This window comes from Podarcis cretensis, assembly GCF_951804945.1.
Source record: "Podarcis cretensis genome assembly, chromosome: 2".
Lineage (NCBI taxonomy): Eukaryota > Metazoa > Chordata > Lepidosauria > Squamata > Lacertidae > Podarcis > Podarcis cretensis.
The window spans coordinates 56,169,592-56,192,444 of record NC_137171.1 but is presented as its reverse complement, the minus strand read 5'-3'; the positions used below and the strand labels follow the sequence as shown (position 1 = coordinate 56,192,444).

At 40.7% G+C, this 22,853-nt stretch overlaps 1 protein-coding gene across 1 annotated transcript; it reads right to left on the bottom strand.

The window, feature by feature from the left end:
• Positions 1 to 4,890: 4,890 nt before the first annotated feature.
• Positions 4,891 to 20,666, bottom strand: ZCCHC10 (zinc finger CCHC-type containing 10). The gene is made up of 4 exons (XM_079968075.1): positions 20,529 to 20,666; positions 13,153 to 13,311; positions 8,624 to 8,665; positions 4,891 to 7,047 (listed from the first exon to the last, which is right to left on the bottom strand). The coding sequence occupies exons 1-4, from the start codon at positions 20,567 to 20,569 to the stop codon at positions 6,762 to 6,764; spliced, it is 528 nt and encodes a 175-aa protein (XP_079824201.1). The 5' UTR covers positions 20,570 to 20,666; the 3' UTR covers positions 4,891 to 6,761.
• Between the last annotated feature and the right edge of the window lie 2,187 nt (positions 20,667 to 22,853).

Here is a 22,853-nt window from a genome sequence, read left to right as displayed (position 1 = left end):
AGAAAGAGAAAGTTGGTAACAATATCCAGCTTAAAGAACAGAAGTAAACATGGGTTTATCTCTTCGTTTCTGGGTGCTCTAAAACCATTTCTGAAGAGAGGACACTTTGCATGCAGTGCACTGACAGGATGGACAGGAATAACAAGATCCTCCTTCTGTTCATAGACCTAAAAGGACAGTTGCCTCACCATGCTGCCTATTATCAGACTCAAATGCCTCAAAAAAGAGAGGTAGTGTGTGGTCACATTAAGAGTCCACTAACACACTAGAATAAATCCAGAGGTGGTGACTAGAAATCTATAATAAACCAGAATAATTTGATAACATTCAGTAAATGCAAACAGGCAGATAAGAGCAAAACAACACAGATAATTTATTGTTCTGTACTACACACACAAACACACAAACTTAGTTTAGGGACAGCTTTTTACAATATCTGTTTCCTTGTGATAGCCTTATGGAGAAGATGTTGTTTCCACAATATCTGCCTGAAAATACACATTGGGGTGGACTGGACACCTAGCACTAGCTTGTAAAGCAGAATTGGTTTTCTCAAAAGAAACAGCATACTGTACTTCTTTGAACTCTGCCAATGTCCTCTTTGTCAGCCAACTGCAGAATTCTGTTTCTCTTTTGCCAGCTACTTTCAAGAATGTAAGCCTATTTCCTTCAGCATTACCACCCCTCCCCGCCCCAGTAGGCGAGATATATCTAATATAGCAAGTATACTTGGCAATCAATAAAGTGTCTCTATGTGGACGCGGGTGGGTTAAACCACAGAGCCTAGGACTTGCTGATCAGAAAGTCGGTGGTTCGAATCCCTGCAACGGGGTGAGCTCCCGTTGCTCGGTCCCTGCTCCTGCCAACCTAGCAGTTCGAAAGCATGTCAAAGTTTACCTTCTGGCGGTAAGGTAAACAGCATTCCGTGCGCTGCTCTGGTTCGCCAGAAGCGGCTTAGTCCTGCTGGCCACATGACCCAGAAGCTGTACGCCGGCTCCCTTGGCCAATAAAGTGAGATGAGTGCCGCAACCCCAGAGTCGGTCACGACTGGACCTAATGGTCAGGGGTCCCTTTACCTTTATGTAAACAACAGAGGATGGTATTCTACATTTTCCCTCTATGAATGTCCATAAGAAATAAAACTTTCTTCAACAGAGACTGCTGCTTCTATATTTTATCACAATTCCAAAGACTGAATATGTTTGTCAGAAGGGCTTCATCAATTAATGTTCTAAAAGCAGGAAGTGATTTTTTACTCCCTACCACATGGTTCCCATTTAATGCCCACATTTCTCTGAAACTCTAGCTACTGGAAATATAGCGACCACAAACAGTTGGTAGACATAGGAAAATATCTGCACACACAAAATTGCTTTTCTTGTGGTATATAGAAAACAAATTACACCAGTTGTTATATTTATTTCAGATGAGGGGAATCAACCAAATATGTACATAATTCAAGAAGTAAAAGAATCTTTTCATGCAGCAGAACATGTTTTATAACAATAGAGATGCTAAATACAAGGAGAAGACAATGTCACTTTGATTCACAGCGTGGAATCCACCCCCTTTCTCTAAAGAGCCTGGTATTCAAATGACCCCCTGCTGTTAGTGATAGCAAGACAGAGCTTGATAGAGACCCCAAATGGGTTAACAGGACTCCACATTCTGTCAACATCTGTGCATACCATGCGCTGGTCTCAACTGCCCTAGGTTAGATTAGGATATTAATTGCCCTTGACAGAGACAACAACACCAGCTTATGGATTGCTTTCATTTTCCCCCCTTTGATGTTCTTTGTCCTCTCCTGTAATTAATTATTGAAACCAGTTCAAATTCTTTGTATGATATATAACTCATTCCCAGGCTGAAAAACAACAATAGAAGGTTCAAAAACAAGGTCCAGTTCAAGTAATTTTAAACCACTCTGTAATGACTTTAACAAATCAAGAGGCATGTTTAAAAGGGTTCTGAATACATATTCTAAGAATAAAAACATACAAACCATGCCACAGAAGACTTCACGAGAAGGAAAGCCTCTACGGTACATTCCAGTGTACATTCTTCAAAGTGTCTGTGAAGCTGTATGATGCTCAGTGTTGAACACTAAAATAAATTCCTCCAAGTCTCCAAATGGCTATCAATAACCCATAAAATCAGTGCAATAAGATCTATTCATCAAATAAAGTCTATTCATTTTCTCAGTGGAATGAGTAAGGTTGAATAAATTAATGTTCAATTAACAATATCTCTTTAACATGGTCAACTTAAGTACGCAGGACTTCATTCACAGATAATTAAAACATCATAAAGGAGTGTCCTTTAATATTGCCCCAAATCTATGGTTGTAGATTTTTTTGCACTTTGTCGTTCCAAAATATTACATACTTCACTTTTCAATAAAGCTCTTAGCAACCTATGTGCCTTTACTCACAAAGTTTGTCAATTTTTCCATGCAAACCATGTCCCTTGTCTCTTAACAACCAATCCATAACGGGGAAGATCCAGCATTTTCCGGTTATAATTATAGCTGGTTTTGCTGCTGTTGAAAAGAAAGATAACCAATTCCATGTCCTTGAACAAATTTATTTTAGGTTTTAGATAAATTTCTCAAATTAAATCTGTTTCTAAAAAATTCACTTTTTTTGACATTTGAAAGATACCTGCTCCAGAGTTTCTATGTCTTCAGCAAACATTGTTGAAACCCATATGAGGTAATCTATCTGGTAAGGAATATATATTTTAGGTAACATGAATAGCTGGAAGTCTCTTTCGCACATAAGCAGGAAAGGCCGCATCAACATTACCATTACAATGATGTATGTTTATCTGTTTAGGCAGGAAAATCAGATTTGTGAGAATCTCTCCCATTTGCAGCCCAGGCATACTTGTGCATTACCTTGAGGAAAAGGGTTAGTTAAAACACTTTCATGCTTCACATTTAACTGTGTGGTTGATGCCTAATCTTCACTGGGATAATTTGCAGCAGGTTTGATTACACTGACAAAGTCGGCATGAAACCTGAATAAGCCACTTAAAACTGACCTATACATTTGGGAAAAGCATATAGTACCATCATCTCCAGGCAGTAGCAGTTCAAAATGAAGCATGACTGAATGGTTTGTCATGTAGAAATCATTGTCCACCAGAAAATACTAGACTAGGCTCTTTTTCCACGACATAGTTTTCGATAAACAGCAAACTACTAGAAGACCAGCAATATACCACCCCAAAATGTAATCTGGCGTGGTAGAGAAGGGGTGGTGCACCTTTTGACTGGGGCCAGAAGCAAAAGTGGGCGAATCAATGGATGTACCTTTTGCCTTTGTACAGTAGGCTAGTTTCTAAACACACACACACACTGCTCTGTCCTCCATTAGGCAAGCAAGAGGCATCACCAGAGTTCAAGGACATATTCCAGTCAGGCAAAAGCACACTCCAGGAGGGGACAAAGTAGGGCTAGTGAAAGCTGTGGCCTATGGCAAGTTCCAAGGGCCAAAAGCAAAGCCTGGAGAGCCACATTTGGCCCTGAAACACAGGTTCCCCTCCCCTATGATACATTATCAGAAAGACTCTGTCTTGTGCTTTTTTAAAGAAAACATGTAGATTGGCCCCTAATCTAAGATGGTAACATGCTCAATCAATAAATACCTTAATGAGCTAACTAGTTTGCATGCAGTGGTAAACAACAGTTAGAAGCAAACGATGGCTTACTGGGAATGAAGGTATGGTGCATGGTGCTTGGTTTCACTTAATCTGTCTTGCCTGCTTCCAGGAGAAGGACCGTGAACTTGGCTTAGCATTACATGCAAAGCACCACTCACAGCTTGGTTCTCTCCAAACCATGAGCAGAAGTCATGTTTGTTTGGAGTGCTACAAACCACAAGTGCTAGTCTACATGTAACACTAAACCAATTGCCATGGTTTTCTTCCAGAGGAAGCAGGGCAGAACGAGTGCGATTAAGCAGCATGAACCACACCCTGCTCATTCACAGCAAGCCGTAATTTGTTTCTGACTATGGTTTGCCATCAGGCACCAACAAGGCCATTAACGACTCTTACCCATTTCAATCTCACCCATACATTCTCATCAATGTTTTCTTAAGGTTTACATTTCATTTCAGTTTTGATAGCTATTCTTTTTTTCTCCTACCAGATCTTTGTTGTTCTTCATTCCACATTAGAGAGTTTTCTTAGCAAGATCTCATGCTTATGAAACAAGAGACAAGAGCCTTGGCTGGAGCAGACGAAAACGCAATTAGCCTGGAATTCTGTACCCACCGTGGACCACCAGACATCTCTGTGAAGTCCACAAACATGGCATGAAGCAAAAGCCCTAATGCTGCTGTATTGCAGCTACTCAATTGCCTTTGAACTAATATTAAGTAGCATATTGCATAAAAACCATTAGAGCAAGCAGCCATAGAATAACTGTAATGAGTCTCCTCGATATAATCTCCATACCACTCTTGCTCCTCTCATTCTCTTCTGTAAGTGATTAGCCAACAGTAGGTCCCCACCATCTCTTAAGATATTATCTTCATTATTGTCCATGGCTTCAGGTCCTTAAGACTAGAATCAGCTAAGGAAACCAACTGCAATACAGTGGTACATTGGTTGTCAAACGGCTTGGCTCCCAAACAAATCGGCTCCCGAATGCCGCAAACCTGGAAGTGAGTGTTCTGGTTTGTGAATGTTTTTTAGAAGCCGAATGTCCAACGCAGCTTCTGCGGCTTCCTATTGAGTGCAGGAAGCCAATCGGAAGCCGCGCCATGGTTTTCAAATGGTTCCAGGAGTTGAACGAACTCCCGGAACGGATTCAGTTCAACAACCAAGTTACCACTGTATTGGCACTGAATCTGCATTCTGTTAAAATAAACAATAAAGCCATTTATTTGCATTTAATAATTTATTAATCTTTCCTCTTAAATGATACATTCTTTAGCATGACTTTCAAATAGTTTTCTTGTACTTTTAGAATTACAGTATCTGAGTTCTGCAAAACATAGAAATGGTTACAGACTAAAATGCACAACTTACATAAACATTTAAATAGAACATTTGTATTCAAAAGGCATTCTACACACTACATTTTCATAAAAATATAAAAAATAGTTCAATAGTTAATTCATATTTTAACTAGACTAGGATATTTAAGATCTTCCCCCACATGTTCCCTCTTAAAAAGACTCCCATCAATAAGAAACTAAAAGGAGACTGTATCACAAATTAAGTGACTACTGCCAATTGCTAAAATTTATCACAATAGCAAGTTAGTTCACTTCTGTAACTAGCAAGAAATGTACTGCAATATGATTTTTGCTATTATGTACCCTCCATTTCAAAGTTCATACAATTATATATAACTTGTGCTATACAAAAAAGAAATAATTCTAAATAAGTGATTGTAAATTAGAATACAATGAAAGTTGCTATATGACCAAAATAAATCAAATTTATCTTACAGTTAAGAATTACTATGCAAAAATAGCACAAGGGGAAATATTTAAAGATACTTTCTTTTTTTAAAATCGGGCTCCAATGAAAATAAATGTTTTTTTTCTTTTTTCCTCATTGAAAATACAACATTTGTATGTTATTACAATTTCTCTAGCCTCCCAAATTAGATTATGGAAGATAAAATGAAGACTTAAAACTCTCCTCTTTTTAACACCCTCATTGGGGAACATTTAATTTTATGAAAAGGCACAAAGATGAAACACTTCAGTTGCAACAGTTAACACTACTCTCCATGTGCAGTGCAAATGCAGCTTAAGGGATGGCCTTTAAGCTCTGAACGGGTCTTGTTAAAAAAATTAAAGCATTTGACCCTGGTCCAGAAATTGTGGTACATGCTGGAGAGAGGCATGTATGTAGTTGCATGGAAGGATCTCCACTGATAAACAGATGGTAGGCATTGTTAACATTTGACAGTGCTGTTTACTTGGAGGAGCAGAGAGATTTCTGGAAATCATTTACCCTCTAACCCAGATGGAGTGACTGCGACTTTTCTATACTGAGAATATGAACCAACCCCTTTGGGGGGCGGAGATCCTTAAGTGTAGTACCATGTGTGATTCCCACTACCATGTTAGGGTCACTGCATATCATTTTGCATATGCAGGACCACATTCAGAAGGGCAGTCTATGCACAGAAGCCTCTTTCAACAGGCTGAAGCAACCCCACTGGACTGGCATGAATGTATGGTCCTGATCTCCAAAATTCAGCAATATGATATTGCAACAAATATTTGAGCAGCTACTGGCAGAAAGGGGAGATCTGTTTCACTTGTGCTGAAGGCAGTATCACCCACCAACCCCCTTTAACTGTTAGTGGAGATTGAATATGGCTTTGACATATCAGCCAACTGAAATAAAACTTTGCACCCTTTATCTTCCTATCTTGCTTTTCACATGAAGTACATTGGTATGGACATTGATTGCTTATAACATAACAGGATGGTTCAAATAAATGTGTTTTGCTTGCTGGCATGTAAACATCAGGGTGACTGGACCTTAGTTCATATAAACATTTGATAGATTTCTTTCAAAACTAAGGAAAAAAAGTAGCATTTCCTATTAAACAATAATCCACAAAAATACTCTTTCAATAAGCGTTACTTGCCATTTAACGGTTTATGTCCTATCAACTACTATGTAAAACACACCAAAAAAAAATAAATCAATTGTAAAAATTGACCTGTTAGTTTCGTTTGGCCATTAAGCATTTTAGATGCTAATCGTTCATCAACACCAGAGTCCTAACACTGCACCAGATTACTTTTCTTCTTCTTTTTCTTTGGCGGCTCATCATCCGTGCTGCTGTCTGTGCTGCTGCTGCTGCTACTGCTGGAGGAACTAGAATCTGTCTCAAAGTCAGAAGAACTGGAAGAACTACTTGAAGAGGGGGATGATGAGGAAGAGGAAGTGCTTTCATCACTGTCACTGTCATCCGAAGAGGAGGATGAGGAATCTTCGCTCTCAGATGATGACTCACTGGCTGAGCTGGCGCTGCTGCTACTGCTGGAACTTGTGACACTTTTAGACCTGCACAAGAGTTTTAAGATGACCAGCAGATATTATTCAATGACACTGCGCGATTCTGTGACTAGCAAAGCCTTGTAAAGCAATCTCAATCATAGAACAGCATTCATGTGTTTCCTAAAATATTCTTAGGATGAAAAACAATTTTTTTTCTTATTTTGTATAGAAAGGATTTGCGGGGTGGGGGGAGCTTGGTTCTCTCTTTATAGATGTTTGGCTGCTATTTAAAGTAGCTGAAAACAAAAGCAAGGAATATGGGAGTTTCACATTGGTATACAAGTTACCATGAATATTAAAATTAAGCGTTAGGTGAGCATTAGTCCCCAACAATTATCAAAACCAGTGCTTTTTTTCTTTAAAAAATGTTTAGGGGTACTCTCATTTTGACTCAAGAAAATCACCATTTTATAGTTCAAATCTGGAAAAATAAATACAGTAAATGGACAAAAGTACAAAGATTCACAAAATGTTTAGGGGTATGCATACCCCTGCGTCCCTGCAGAAACAAAGCACTGATCAAAACCATTCCTAGTTTTGAATTCTGTAGATGTGCCACTATCAACAAAACATTATTTTAACAAAAAGATTCATATAATCAATGATCTCCCTGACTGGGTTCTAGGCTCAGTCCCACTTGAGGGAATAGCAAGGCTATGGTTTCCTGCTATATGGATGAGCTGCAATAAGGCTTGGGCCCATATGCTACTCCTATATTTCAAGCACCCAGGGATAAGAGTGGAAGATTTTGCTTTCAGTTTCTGCATCTGCCAGAATGGGAAACTGGTTTATTCCACCCAGAAGCAAAAGAGGCCTGCAGCCTCTAAGCTGCGAGCAGGGGGCGTTATTTTGAAGCCTCCACAAAGTTCTTAAAATTACATTATTTTGTAAAAAAATGGCAGCATTAAAAAAAGTAGTTTATCATTAGTTGAATTCTGTATTTCCTTCAGCACAAAAGAAGAGCTGTGTGAAACAGCCAAGAGCAGTTACTATAAATGGGAAGATCCCAGTTTTCCAAAGTACATTGGAGTTTATTTTGTCAGTGTTTATCTGTTTGTTTCTAGAGAATCCAATAATCAGCAGATATATAGCAGAGGGCCACTTACAAGTTCAAGAGGCCTATGGTTTTCAGAGAGACTTGGAAATTAAAATATTGGATATATCTTAGTATGAGAAACTACTGCAGGCTAGGAAGCACAGTTTTGCAGTTGAAACTCTGTAGGGAAACGTTTTTTCCTTCTATCCCTTGGTTTTGACAGCTACGTCTAATAAAACCATCTCACGTTATCTGTCAAGTGATACACCTGTGCTTACCACTAAAGACAGGAAGAGGTAGAGTAAATGGAACAAAAAATAAATAAACTGGAATAGAACACACTATGCATAATATTAAAAGGCTACTAGAATTAAGTAAATCCCAAATTGGAAAGTAGGTCCCACAGACACTTACTTCTCCATGTCCATAATTAGCACTGCAGCCGACAACATGCATGTCTAGTTCATTAGCCAAGCTACATCATTTATCACAGAATATAGGCATTAGACAGGGGCAATTGGCTGAGTTTCAGGTTTTCTCACATACCTCTTCTTCTTGCTCTTCCTGTCTGTAGTGCATTCTCCAGAGCTGGTTGAAAGTAAGGGCAAAAGAAGAGAAACAATTGTTTTAATTAATATGCTGGATTTAAAATATTATATATATATATATATATATATATATATATATATATATATATATATCTCACAGTTAGAACTTAAACTTAAGACGAGCAAAAGGGTAAGTGGCAATGATACAGGTATTAATAAATTACTTTATTGAATGCTAGTGGCAGAGGTGTTTATGCAAACTGCCCAGGGGAAGACATTGAAAGCCAGTATATATATTAGTGAAATCCAATATCATGCAAGCAGAGAAAAAGGACTTCCCTTCCCTTCCCTTTCCCATCTGCCCATTGCACCCATACTTCCCCTATATCTTGCACAGCCCCACCTCCACTTTCTAGAGCAGATTTGGGGGTGCAGGGGGTGTTGCAAGGCAAAGTTTTATTTCACAAGGATGGAAGTCCATTCCACTCACACATGGACAGAACTGCATACAGGCATTAGTACACAAACTAATGTACTTCCCTTGTGCTTGATCCAGAAGCTGCAGTTAGTAAAAATGGGGTAGCAAGATTGCTGATTGGAGCGAGGGCCTTGTCCACATATAACAACTGTGCTCAGAGATATGTACTGGTTACTGATTTGCTACCAGGCCAAGTTTAAGATGCCACAACTTGGGACCAGTTTACCTACGAGACCACCTTACCCCACCTGTGCCCTTCGGTTGGCAGAACTGGAATTACAGGTGCCACATAATACACATTCTGCATTGGTAAGCACTTGATTGTTTAGTGTGGCCCCACCTGCCCTTTGGAACTCACTGCCTATTGAGATCAAGCAACTGCCTTCATTGTTCTCTTTTCAGTGCCTGCTAAAAACATTCTTGTTTAGGTAAGCCTACTGTAATGGTTCTAAGGGGGTTGCTCGTGCGTAAGTTGCCGCCACTCCTGGCTAGGTTGCCTGGTTGAACCCTTTCTCTCTGGACAGCCTTGCACTCGTGGCTGTCTCAGTCACTGGCAGAATCCGTCAGTGGGCGTTTCTTAAACTTCTTCCAGCAAAGAAGTTCTTTGACGCCAAGTCTCCTCCTACTCTCCCTGCGCGGAAGTCTTCTGCGCAGGGAGGGTGTGGGCAGCGGAGTACCCGTGCTCTCCCCACTGGTCTCCGGTGAAGAGTCCTGGAGCCTTCTCTCCGATTCCCCCATCTGCCCCCCTTCACCCCTGGTGTTACGCTGATTTCCTTCCCCAGCAGATGGGCTGCCTCTCTCCCTGCTGGGACCCTCTCCAGCATCACTCTGGAGCCTTCCCTCCGCCTCTGGCTCCGATGGCAGTTCCCTGACACCTACCCAGATGCTTTAAAAGTTTAGGTAATTTTAATCTGTTTTAGTATTTTTACTTTAGTATGTTTTAAAGCAGGGTTGTGACTCTTTCCTGATTTTCTTGCTTTATCTTTTAGCAAGCTGCTTTGAGGTTTCTTACAATCAAGCGGTGCAAAAATTTTATGAAATAAATAAATAAGAAGCAAAACTGAGAAAAACCATGTGCTGGCCTCTCTCTCAAGTTGTCCCACTTAAAGGAAATAAGAAACCCGGTAGCGTGGTAACAGCATTACTGAATTTTTCTTCGTTAGATATAGTTGCCGTTCAACATATCACACAGCTTGATTTCACAAGACTCGTCAAATTTGCTAAAAAGAACAGGGATGTAAATGGGTATATTATATGTAGTGTAATTTGCCCGAGCTTTTATGGTGAATTTGTAATACCAGACGACGGATGCATAGATAAAGAGAAAGCGTGGGCAATTGTTTTGAAACTGTATCAGCTAGCTGTAGCGAACCTACTTATCCATGTATCTCAGTCTCAAGAGTCTGCAGTTTATTCTATACATCCATTATTATTTGATTTGGTGTTGCTTAAAAAGAGGGCGAATTTGCAGTCTTGGTTTTTACACAGTTAAACTGCTTTGAAAATATAAGCATGGAAAAATAGTTGGTTCAGTCATTTATCAGAATTACACAAGAATAATAATTTTCAGGCATGAATGTTTAGGAAATTATTCAGAGTTCAGCAATACTGCAGGAATAGCTAGTATATTAAAATGCCAGTGCTGTCAAAACATCATGCAGCTCAGATGCCAGCTGTTTAAGTAAATAGCAGCACTAGTAATTCTGGGTGAATATAATATGGATGGCTGCTTTGCTGCTCTTGGCTAACATTTATATCTTCAACAGAAAATGGCGAGGCTGTATCTTTACTATAAACAGGAAACCAGCATCATCTTCATCACGCCCATTGTAGTTTAATACGTGTCTCACTGCATCCATTTACAGTGGTGCCTCGCAAGACGAAATTAATCCGTTCCGTGAGGCTCTTCGTATAGCGGTTTTTTCATCTTGCGAAGCAAGCCCATTGACAGCTTAGCGGATTAGCGCTATTAGCGGTTTAGCGGCTTTTAGCGGATCAGCTGATAAGCGGCTTAGGGCTTAGGAAAAGGGGGGGAGGGAAAAAAACCCCGCAGGAACTCGCAAGACATTTTCGTCTTGCGAAGCAAGCCCATAGGGAAATTCGTTTTGCGAAGCGCCTCCAAAACGGAAAACCCTTTCGTCTAGCGGGTTTTCCGTCTTGCGAGGCGTTCGTCTTGCGGGGCACCACTGTATTCCTATTATAATACTATAGCTCCTATTTCTTAGTTTACACATGATGCGGTGAAATGGCTAAGAATGTAATCTGGATACCCCTTGGCTCAAGTATCACTTCGGCTGCAAACTCACCTGTTGGCCTTAGAAAGCTACTATTGCCTCAAACTCAGCAAATTATCTTTAGTGTGGAGATAATGACTTGCTTTACAAGGCTGTTTTAAGGAGTACTGAAATACTCTAAAATTTGCTGGGAGAGTGGGAAAATATGTACTAAACATAATGATATGAGGAAATGTTAGGTTGAGAGTTAAATGTGTGCTTGCAAAACGAAAAACAAAACAAAAACCTCTTGGTTATTTTTTAAAGCCCCTTGGCTGGCAGACAATAGTAACAATGTTAGCTTTATTACACAGCCAACTATGTTTTGTTAAATAAATATCTAAATCTGCAATAGCAGTAATTTAAAATACACAAATCCATTGATTTTAAACTGCATAGGAGTGGGCTACATAAATATTCACTAAGCATTGTTCTCAATGGGTTAAGATGCAACATCACTCAAGTGGACTTTCCAGTCTTCTGTTTCCCCTGCAACCCCATACCCTCCAGAAAAAAATCTGCTCTGGAAGGCTGGGGGACCCTCCAGAGCAGATTTCGTGGAGGTGAGCACTACATTTGCAACCCCTGCTTTAAAAGCTTTCTCGCATTTAATTGCTGTATGGCAATTGTAGTGAACAACCCTGTCTTAAGGCTTAAGAGTGAAAGGATATACTAAAATGGAAAGGAGGAATTTTAGAGGTAAAAAAACAACAGGACAAAAAGCATGTTTTCAAATGCTTAAAGAGCAGACAGAAGTGAGAGGTGCAGAGATTCTGAGGCAAGACATTCCAGGGAAAAGGGGCAACAAGACAAGGTGGAAACATGCAAAAGTAGTATGGCAAGGTTTAGCTAATAAGAAAGTATCAACATAACAAAGGCAACAAGAAACCAAGGACAGTGGTACCTCGGTCCTCGAACGTAATCCATTCCGGAAGACTGTTCCGAGTTCCGAAACGTTCGAAAACCGAGGCGTAAAGAGCTCCCTGCAAATTCAATTGAGAAAATGGAAAAATATGCAGCGGAAGCTGTACTACTTCCAAGGCGCGTCCAAAAACGGAAGCATTTACTTCCAGGTTTTCGACGTTCAGGTTCCGAAACGTTCATCGATGGAGACGTTCGAGAACTGAGGTACCACTATAAAAAGAAGCAAGCAAAAAGGACAGACAGGAGGGAGGGCATAAATATTATTAGGTTGGGGTCAGGGAGTAATAAAAAAAAATTAAAGGGAGTGTTATGGAAAGAGAAGCTTGGTCAACGTGAGATGCAGAAAGGGGCAAATTCTAAACTAGCAGCAGAGTTAAGACTGGAGGAAAGATGAGGCAAACCAGAAAGAGGAACACTACATTGTTTAAGCGGGGGGGGGGGGGGAATAAGAGAACAGGTCATCCCATGTCAAGTTGCAAGATAACACCACAGTTGCATCACATGTGCAGTAGCCCTTGTTCCCAAAACATGCTTATCTTTCCCACTGAAATCAACCAATGGATTCAAGTTACAAGAAATGATATTCTGACTAAACATCAGGAGGAACTTTCAGTGAAATAGACTCACATGAGGTGGTGGACTCTCTTTCCTGGGAGGTTTTTGAGCAGAGTTTGGATGCCCCTCTCCCATGGATGCTTTAGTTGAGATTCCTGCATTGCTGGGGGCTGGACTAGATGACCCTTGGGCACCTTCCAACTCTACAATTGTACGATTCAAGGGCTCTTAAACTACAGCTTGATCACATGCACTTTTCTGCAAATGGTGTACAGTCTCCTTCCCCTGTGATCTTACCTCTGTTGTAATAGTTGTTTCTCTTTTTCCTGAAGTGCTTTTTTAAACTCTGTTGTCCTTGATGGTCTATGCAGATATTTTCTTTTCCCTGTACATTCATAGGTCCAGTGTCCAAATTCCAAACACTTCTGACATCTCACATGCTGCTTGTTTGCTTCCCTATGGAAATATCCAAGAGTATTTGAAAGCATATGTCTTTGATTTAAAAGCTGACTATTAACCACAGCTAAGATCAACATTCTAGAAAATAGATGGCAATTCCAACATAAAAACTACCAACTTTGGGCCCCTAGTAGGGGATTATATTTGTAATTTGATGAGAACAGACTGTGGCTGAACAAGAAGCTTATGACAACTGTGTAGTATAATCTACTGATGACATTACAAGTTAGAGGCTGGGTTCAACTTCCAGCAAAAATATCTCCTATCTAAGATATCCCTCACATCACAGCTAAGGTCATTCTAGTTCACTTGTTCCCTTAGTTCCCTTACCAGCCCAAATCCTGTACTCAATTACATGAAGAAGCCTTGTGCTCCTTTGATTTGCTCTGGTGTGTGCTTTGATTTTTAAAAGTCACAAATGAAATTAGATCCAATTTAGAATGAGCATGCACTAATCTCTCTGCTTCAATTCCTGGGTGGGCACAATGCCATCTAAATGCAAGCAACACTGAAATCCCACTGTTTCCTATGGGCAGCTCTTACTTCCACCCCAGGAGAAAGGGGAAAATATAGAGTTTAAAGGAATCAGAAAGTTCCATTTCCAGACAATAAGGTGGCAAGGTGTCACAAGGAGCTAGCTACTGTATTGAACCAATCTACTGATGAGGGTAATTTTAACACTTCCCAGCTTATGATCTCTGTCCTTAAATATTCATGAGTGTGCCATCCCTGTTTACTCCAAAAAGGCAGTAAATTAGTAAAAGGGGGACTGTGCAAAGAGGGCTGAATGTCCAATGAAGTCATTCCACACCTGCTGCAGAAATCCTTTCATCTCTTCCCCCAACCCAGCATGAGACACAGATGTGTTACCAGCAGGAGCAGCTGTAACAAGAAAAAGGAACAGCTAGAACTACAGCATGTTCCAAAATAACATTTGAATGTTCTTTCCATTGTCATAGCAAAGATAGGTGAAAACTGAATCTAGACAGAAATGTATTTCTGTCCATATAATTATTTAATAGAAAAAAATGTTTACATAGTTTTACAACACAAAAAAAATGAAAAATCAAGGAACAGCTGTCAAACCCTCTTTCAGTTTCTTTGAGCTGCCTGCCAGAACATCAAGGTGGTATAAGATTCTGAAGTACATTCTTGAAAATAAGTTAATACACCCAAGAGCAAACTGGACAGCAAAGGCCAAGTGTATTTATACAAGATCAAATGACAGATCGTTGCTAGATCCTAATTTAAATTTTCCTATTCAATTTATTACACCATATTAAACTCCTCCTTACCCTCTGCCTGACAATTGATTTGGGGGATGGTCCGAAATACAGGTTCAGTACTGATGTGGATTCATAGCTTCATCTGCATTACAGGTCTCACTGGATCATGTTGGATATATAAGTTGGAGACTTGCCATGTTTGCATGGTTATCATAAGACAAACCAAGATAGACAAGATGCATAAAGTTATAGTTGTTTCCCATTATAGTTACTGGGATTTGGGGTGTGCTTCTGACTGCTCAGGAGACATTGCCTACATCTTCAACCCATGCTACTCAGTTGTGTCTAGGGAGAACTGAAGGGAAGTGTCAAAGGTAGTATGCCCCTGAATACTAGGTGCTGGGAATCACAGGTGGGCAAAGTGCTGTTGTGCTGATGTCCAGGTTGCAGACTTCCTACAGGTATCTGGTCAGCCACTGCAAAAACAGACTTGGACTGGCCTGATGCAGTAGGCTTGTCTTACATTCTTAAGATGCCCTGCTTCCCAGGAGAGAAAGAGGCACAGACTGGATGCTCCCTCATATCCACAATAGTAATCACCTACTGTCTTGAGAATTGTCCTTGTCTCAAGGTCAGGGGAAATGGAGAGGTAGTGACAACATCTCTGGTTTTGGAGGCAGGAGCTCCAAAGGCAGGGAGAGAGAACACTCTTGGATACTACACTACAAAGAAAAGTTGGTAAAGGAAATATGCTTAAGATAAAATTATAGCTTCACTTAATGTATGCTTTGCTACTCACACCAATGACCTAACTGGAATTTAGGTGACTGATCCACAAGCCAGTTGAACCAGAGTACATGGATTACGTCAATCCTCCAGTGCAATCTAACTCCATTAATAACATTTTAAAAATGATTGCGGTTTTACCATTGCCTCCAATGGTTGCTGCATTACTAACTTTTCCTCCCTTGGGACAAATATGACTTACATTTAAGGACAGTACTCTTGTTTAGCTGGACTGAGGATTAATCTTCTAGAACTAAAGCAAGTGCTTTTGTTGTTGTTGTTGTTGTTTCAGAATTAAGGCACAAACTTTTGACAAATTTAATTCCCATATTGGAAAGTGGTAAATATGGTTTCAAACTGTCCTATTAGAATGCAAATAAGTGCAGGAAAGCTTAAGGAACTGTTACTATGATAAAAAAACACCAGACAAAAGTAGGGGAAATGCAGCCAAGAGCTATTTTCACCTCACTAGCTGTGGAGCTAGCAGTTATTGACTTTCTCCTTCTCCACCACTACACACACCCCAGCCTATCACATGCAATTCACAAGACTGGTGATAATATCCAAACTGGAATAACAGCTATGGTAAATATTAGTACATTTATTCACAGACTATTATTCGGTGATAATGATTACAGCTGCAAAGCAGCGACTGTATAAATTGGAGCAAATGTATTAAAAATATAAGCTCTTCACCATGAGCAGCAAGTTGAAAGTATTTCTGAAGATAAAAATTGAGAATTTATCTGAAAAACAAATACATTCTACCCGGCCTGAGATTGTTCCTAGAAGGCACAGAGTATCTTTTTGGCTTTTTAAAACTAAAACCAAAGTCAGGAATCTGGGCTGCAGTCCAGAAGCTATTTACATGAGAGTATCTTTTCTGGCTTCAAATTGATTTCAATATTATAGCAATAGGCTCCACCCTTTGGTGCCTCACAGATCCACAAAAACTGAACCAGTGAATATCTGATATTCTACTACATTTCTATTGCTGAAACTAAGCAAGATTACCTGGGTGTCGTGTGTACAAATCTACATGTGGATGTCACACATCTAATAAATAAACAATAAATAAAAACAAAATAATAAATTGTTTCTAACTAGACAAAAGGTTTAAAAAGAGATGTAAGTATGAGTGAATTGAAGAGAGGTGTGCTAACTGAGGATTTAGTTTTGTTTTCGTTAAGTAAATTTTAATGTTCACAATTCCTGGAGTTGATTTATATAACATTAATTCTGTTGTAAGCAGTTATGAGCCATTAGAAAAAGTCAAGATACTTACACTTCTAAATGAGTAAATAAAAGCTACTATCATCTTTTTTATATTTAGAATATTTCTACACTATCCTTCAATTTAAATTTTTAATGCATCTTATGGTAAAAAGTTTCTAAAACACAATGGAGAACAAAGGTCAGAACGTCAATAAATTCAGCAAAACAGATGAAACTACATCTAGAACCAATTTACATTATATGTAGGAATACCGTGAAACATTTGTGCTCACTCGGTGTCAGAATGACAATAGTTGACACCATGCAAGGTTTGATAATGAGGCACTCCATAAACTATATCTCAAATATATCCCCATAAAAACTTGAAGGGCCAATCACTATACCCCCATTGAAATTCTATGCACAGAAAGCTGTAACACAACTGCATTGTTGGGGGAGTGAGGCCTTGTCCACATTTAACACCTGTGCTCAGAGTCTGCACTGGTTGCCTGTCTGCTGCCGGGCCAAGTTCAAGGTGTTACTATGAATATATAAAGCCCTTAACAACTTGGGACCAGTTAACCTAGGAGATTGCTGTATCCCTTATGTGCCCACTTGACCAGCAGAATTGGCACTTTTACCAATGCCATATAACCCACACCACTTCTGCAAGAACTTGATCATTTAGTGTGGCAGCACCAACACAACAAGAAGTAAAAATTAAAAACTGCTCAGGAATGTAGAGAATATTCAACTTAAAAAGCAGAAAAGTATCCCATAGTTAACAGCTGCACTGCAGACATTTCTGCATGTTTGAAACTTCCTGCTTACTGATAACAGGCAGGCACTTTCTGTGTATTCCTTTCAGTGCCTGCTGAATACATTCTTATTTAGATAAGCCTACGCAGATGTTTAGAAAGTTTGTAGGAGTTTTGATTTGTTTAGTCTAGCTTACTGCAGCTTTAACCTTCTGTGTGTGTTTCAAATTACAGACAATATTTTTTTAAGTAATAATTTTATTGGGATTGTGTGGGGTTTTTTTTGTAAACCACTTTTAACTCTTTTCTACAATCAAGTGGTACATAAAGTTTCTTAAATAAATAATTATTTGCATGTCCACATGATAAAAGTGAGGCTCCCTACAGGACAAATACACCAAGAAGACCTCTTCCCTTTGCAGGAGTAGTGAACAAATTAGAATAGTCCATCTTGGAAACAAGAGTGAGCCACATTTCCTGACAATGTTTGGGACCTAATTAGGAAGGGCTGATGCTCATGTCAAAGTCATAGCAGTCATAGCTGCAGAAATGACTTGGGCTTCGAACATCACTCCCAAATGCCCATACCTATTAAACAGAGCACATTTAGCTCTCTGTTATACTAGTGAACTGGGGACAATGAAGCAGACCAAACACTGGTTTGAACACAAGTTATGGGAATTTTGGGTCAATTCACCTGATTCCAATGAACAACTAATATTAATAGCTACTCTGTACCAGTGATAGGAGTGAAGAATGAATACTTCACAACTGCTGAATCCCATGTTCAGTAAAACTTTGAATGGTTTGGGGCAGGTGTGGTGAACATGTGGTTCTCCAGATGTTGCCTAACTAGAAGTCCTGCCATCCCTGGCCAACGGGAGTTGTAGTTCAGCAACACCTGGAGGGCCAAAGGTTTCCCACACCTGGTTTGGGGTCTACAAGTTTACTTTTAAAAAGCCTCAGTAGTCTCCTGTGATTTATTTGCTAAGAACTTTAAGAATAAAATTGCTTGCACCTGCTTTGACCTAGACACCACTACTATTGCTGCAATCAGTGAATGTGTCCGTAGAAATAACTGGTAATAGTTTATCAGATGAATGCCAGTTGTTGAAGGTCAACATGCTTGCAAGGATGTGGCTTACTACACATTGCTGGACGCCTGATACTCATGGCTTCTAATGTCCAGTAAGAGATGGTTAACCAGCTGGCTCGAAGTGGGCATTAGTGTCTCATTCTGATAAGAAGTGGTTGTGGGTGTCCTGAAGGAGAATATTGTGAAACCACTCCAAAAGAAATCCTCTTTAGACCTACAAGTGTTGTTTGCTTCACCCTGTTGTACTAAATCAAAGAGTATGACTATGATGGATTTTGCTCCAAGCATTTTTGAAGCCGTATGAGTGTATATGAAGCAGCTAAGAGTATGTGGTTTGTACCAAGTAATAAATAATAACTAGGAGATGGGTTATATGGATACTTGTGTCTTTATTCAACTTGCCGTTTTACTCACCCTTAGTAAATGAAACAACATTTTTAAGGAATGGTACACTACTAATACGCACACCATGATCTCATAAAAGGCCCTATACAGTTTCTGAGTAAATCATAAATCTTAATGAGGATTAAGAATCAACACTGTACAAGCCTTCTGCATGATAGAAATGAAAGGATATTACAACAAACCCTACAATCCATGCTGCAAGAGAAACTAGAAAAAATATAGGAAAACTGAATCGGTCAAACAGGGATAGAATTGTTTTGTGCAGGCATCTTAATTTTTGAAACCAAAGACATGCAACATTTTAAATTGTCCCTCTGATATTCTTTCTGTAAATGACCTTGACTAACTCACATAAGTATTACTACTTTACTGTATTAGTACAATAATGTGAAGCAGCATTTATGAGTACATAAAAAGCTTGTATGGGTAATTAAAAACAAGCATGAAGTCATGTCTCCTTTTCACATTTTCCTTTAAGCTTAGAGCCATCAAAAAGTGCCAAGATTCACAGGGATTACACAATTCTAGTGTGAGAATCATTTCTATATATTTATTAATAGAAATGTCACAGCAAGAAGTCAACTGGAAAGCTTTGGTTATTTCCAATTCAGTGTTATATCCACATATCCAGTCTACATGTGGAACCCTAGTGGAGGCACCAAGCCAAAGAAAATACCTTCAACCTTTGCTAAGCAGTTACAGATAGGTAGCTGTGTATCTGAAGAAGTGTGCATGCACATGAAAGCTCATACCAAGAACTAACTTAGTTGGTCTTTAAGGTGCTACTGGAAAGAATTTTTTTACTTTGCTAAGCATTCACTCTGAGGGAATCAGCTACCAACTCTGTGTGCCTAGATAATCTTTTTTAAAACCACAGTCCTTTTCACCCTTACACAGAAGCCAGCCCCATTCAACTTAGCGGCGCTTACTTCCAAGCAGCTACACACAGCAACTTTTCCAGCTGCACTGCACCGAAGGCAACTTACCGCAAAGCCTGTATGAAAGCAGTGTGTCATTCCGTGCTAGAAGGAGGTGTGTGTGTGTGTGGCGAGGAAACAACCGTACGTCACAAAACACAAGACCACCTTCTACACAACAGTAGCTTTTGAACGGCTGGAAGCGCAACTGGGCGAGATCACAACTTCGCAAACGAAAGACGACCAAGGCCACTAAGATGCATTGGAATGCCTAACCATATTTTGCTAGCAGGCAAGATAAACAAGAAAAGGAGAAAGCAGCGCCCACCAGGCCACGGAGAGCCTCCCTTCGTGAACCTGAAGGGGATTTGAAGCCTTTCAAGACCCCCATCTATCGCCCGCCCACAACCCTGGCGCTTCCCATAGCCGGACATTCAGAGGCAGGTGCGAGGGAGAAGCCCGGCTGGCACATCCCCGCGTGGACACCAAGGGAGGGTCCCGCCTCGCGAAGAACCAGGCGCCCCCCCCCGCCTCCTCTCGCGCTCTCATTCCATTTCTATTTCGCTTTCAGGCCGCGCGGGCTCCGGCCCCGCTCCGAGAACTCGCGCTCGTCCTCGCGGCTGACAGGTAGCAGCAACCCGGGAGCTTCTTCGGCTGCACGCGACTCCCCGGCAGGATGCCGCTCCCCGCGGCTGGTCTCTAGCGGCGCCGCCTCCCCTCCCCCCCCCACCGCCGCCGCCTCTTTCCCCGCAGCGCGACCCCCGACCCTCGCCCGCCCGCCCGCCGCCGCAGCAGCCCCTCGCACACTTACGCCTGTCTCCGAGCGATAAGGCGGTGCATGGGAGTCGCCATCTTAGCCACCGGCCGGGCACTAGCGCACGCTGCATGCCGGGAACGCCGCCCTCCCTTTATCCGCCCTATTGGACGAGCCGGGCTCAAGCAGCCCGTCGAGCGAACGCCGGGAGGGTGGGGGGGAGGAGGGCGGTACCATTAGGGGCGGGGGGTGGGGCCCCGAAGACGGTCTCACTCCTTCTCCGCTCACCCCTATCCCCGCGTCTTCGCTGTACGGAGCCGGACCTGCTTTACAGTCCTCTTCTCCCAGCTTCCCTTCTCAATCTCGAAATGACGGCTGCAAGTTATGTTCTTGGCGCTTTAGGAAGCTCTGCGGTTTCTAAAAGACATGGGATTGGGCCGCTTTCCTTCTCCCTTGCGTTAAGAGAATAACTCCCTGCAAGTGGAAATCTAGCACAGCAGGGAGGACCCGAAGTAGTTTGCTTTCTTGCAAGCGATGCTGTTGTGTGGTATCATAAATGGTGCGGCCCACCTGCAGACTTGAGTTGGACGGTCCGCTTTACAACCGCTGAATGACAACAACGGAGTGTGCTGTTTCAGACTGCAGGTGGTGTTCCATACAATGTCTGATTACGCCACGTTTAAACAAATTGCGAGAGGAAAACTACCTCATCAAAGAGAAACATTTGCCATGCCCCTTTCCCTGCTGTCTAGTTTCCTACTTACAGGGCACTCTGTTTTGTTTTAATGTCGGACAGCATCTGCAGTACTAAGTGATCCATTCCATTCATTCACTTCAGAACTCTTTCCTCTAATTCCTGACCTCTGCTGCATGTGTGGATCCAACCTGTAATATGAGAAATCTATAAAAACCCAAGTGAAGCATCACTTTAATTGATAGCATGCTGCTCACAGCGTAAGATACATACCTTGGTACCTAATAAACACCATAGATAAGGTGTCCTGTTCAAGTGTTGGACTAGGACTCGAGATTCCTGCTCAAATCCCCGCTCTGCTATGAAGCTCACAGGGAGATCATGCCCCACTATCTCAACTTGCCTCTGTTACAAGATGGTTGTGAGGATGAAATTAGAAGAGGGGAGGAATGAATAATGTATGATGTCCTGAGCTCCTTGGGGGAAAGGTGGACAAAAATAAAATATTTAACAAGTAGGTTTATGTGACATACATGCAAATGCTGTAAACAGTGCCAAGCTATTTTGCACCCTTGGCACAGCTAAGGGCTTCCTCCACCTACTCCAAATTGCTAATTTCAGTTTTCAAAAACAGATGTCTGGTATAAATGATAAAATTCTTCAAAATATAAAATAAAAGTCAAATATTACCAGAAATTTGTAAGATATACCAAAAACTAATCTGAATAAAACTGTGCCCCTCAAAGGTCAGTACTCTTCACCCCTCTAAAGTCTGCACCCTAGACAGTCAGCCTAACGACAGCACCAGCCCTGACTGTAAGCCATACATTCTGGGCTTCGTTTGTGTTCACATCCCCTACAGACTAAACCTCTGCTGCACAAGTAGTTAACTGAAAGTAGACTTCCATAAGATTGCACCTCTGTGCATTGCAACCTCTGCCATCCTATCTTGCTACTACAGAATTATACAGTTTTCTTTTGCTCAGATATATTCAGCTCACTGACACACACACGGCTTGCAATCCAGCTCACAGATTAGATACAATCACAGTTTACAAGTGTAATTGGCGTCATAGGACACAAAATATACCTTCTTGCTGGTGTTAAACTTTAGCCACTAATTTAAGCTACTACGTATCTTCAAGTTGATATGGTACTGTGTTTATCTGTATCTATCAGACTTACATACTGTACTACCTTTTGTCCAAAATCTCAGGGGGGTTGCAAATATAAAGACAAGTAAAAATCATACAAAATGTAAAAGTTAAACATGTCTGTTTATTCAATGGGTTATCTTAAAAGGGTTGTACAAACAGATATTCGGCTGGCCCTTAAAGTTATGCAGTGTTGGCACCAGTTTAACTTTCAGAGAGAGGCATTTCCATAACTGAAATGCTATTGGGATGACAGGCATAGGATCAACCTTTACATAACTATGTGGCTTTAAAAAAAACAATGTTTGCACTATTACACAAGTTAGATGCTGACTGTTTTAGATTCTGCCAGGAGGTTTTCAAACATCCATGCTGTATGGTTGCCACTTTTTATAAACAGAAGCTCTGTGTCTTTTTAAGATGCAGAAGTCAATAAATGAATATTTCCCTCCGTATAAAGATGCAGTGATGGAGAGAAAGTTTCTTCTATTAACAGATGCCCGTCATACTACTAATTGAAGGCACAGAGCCTTT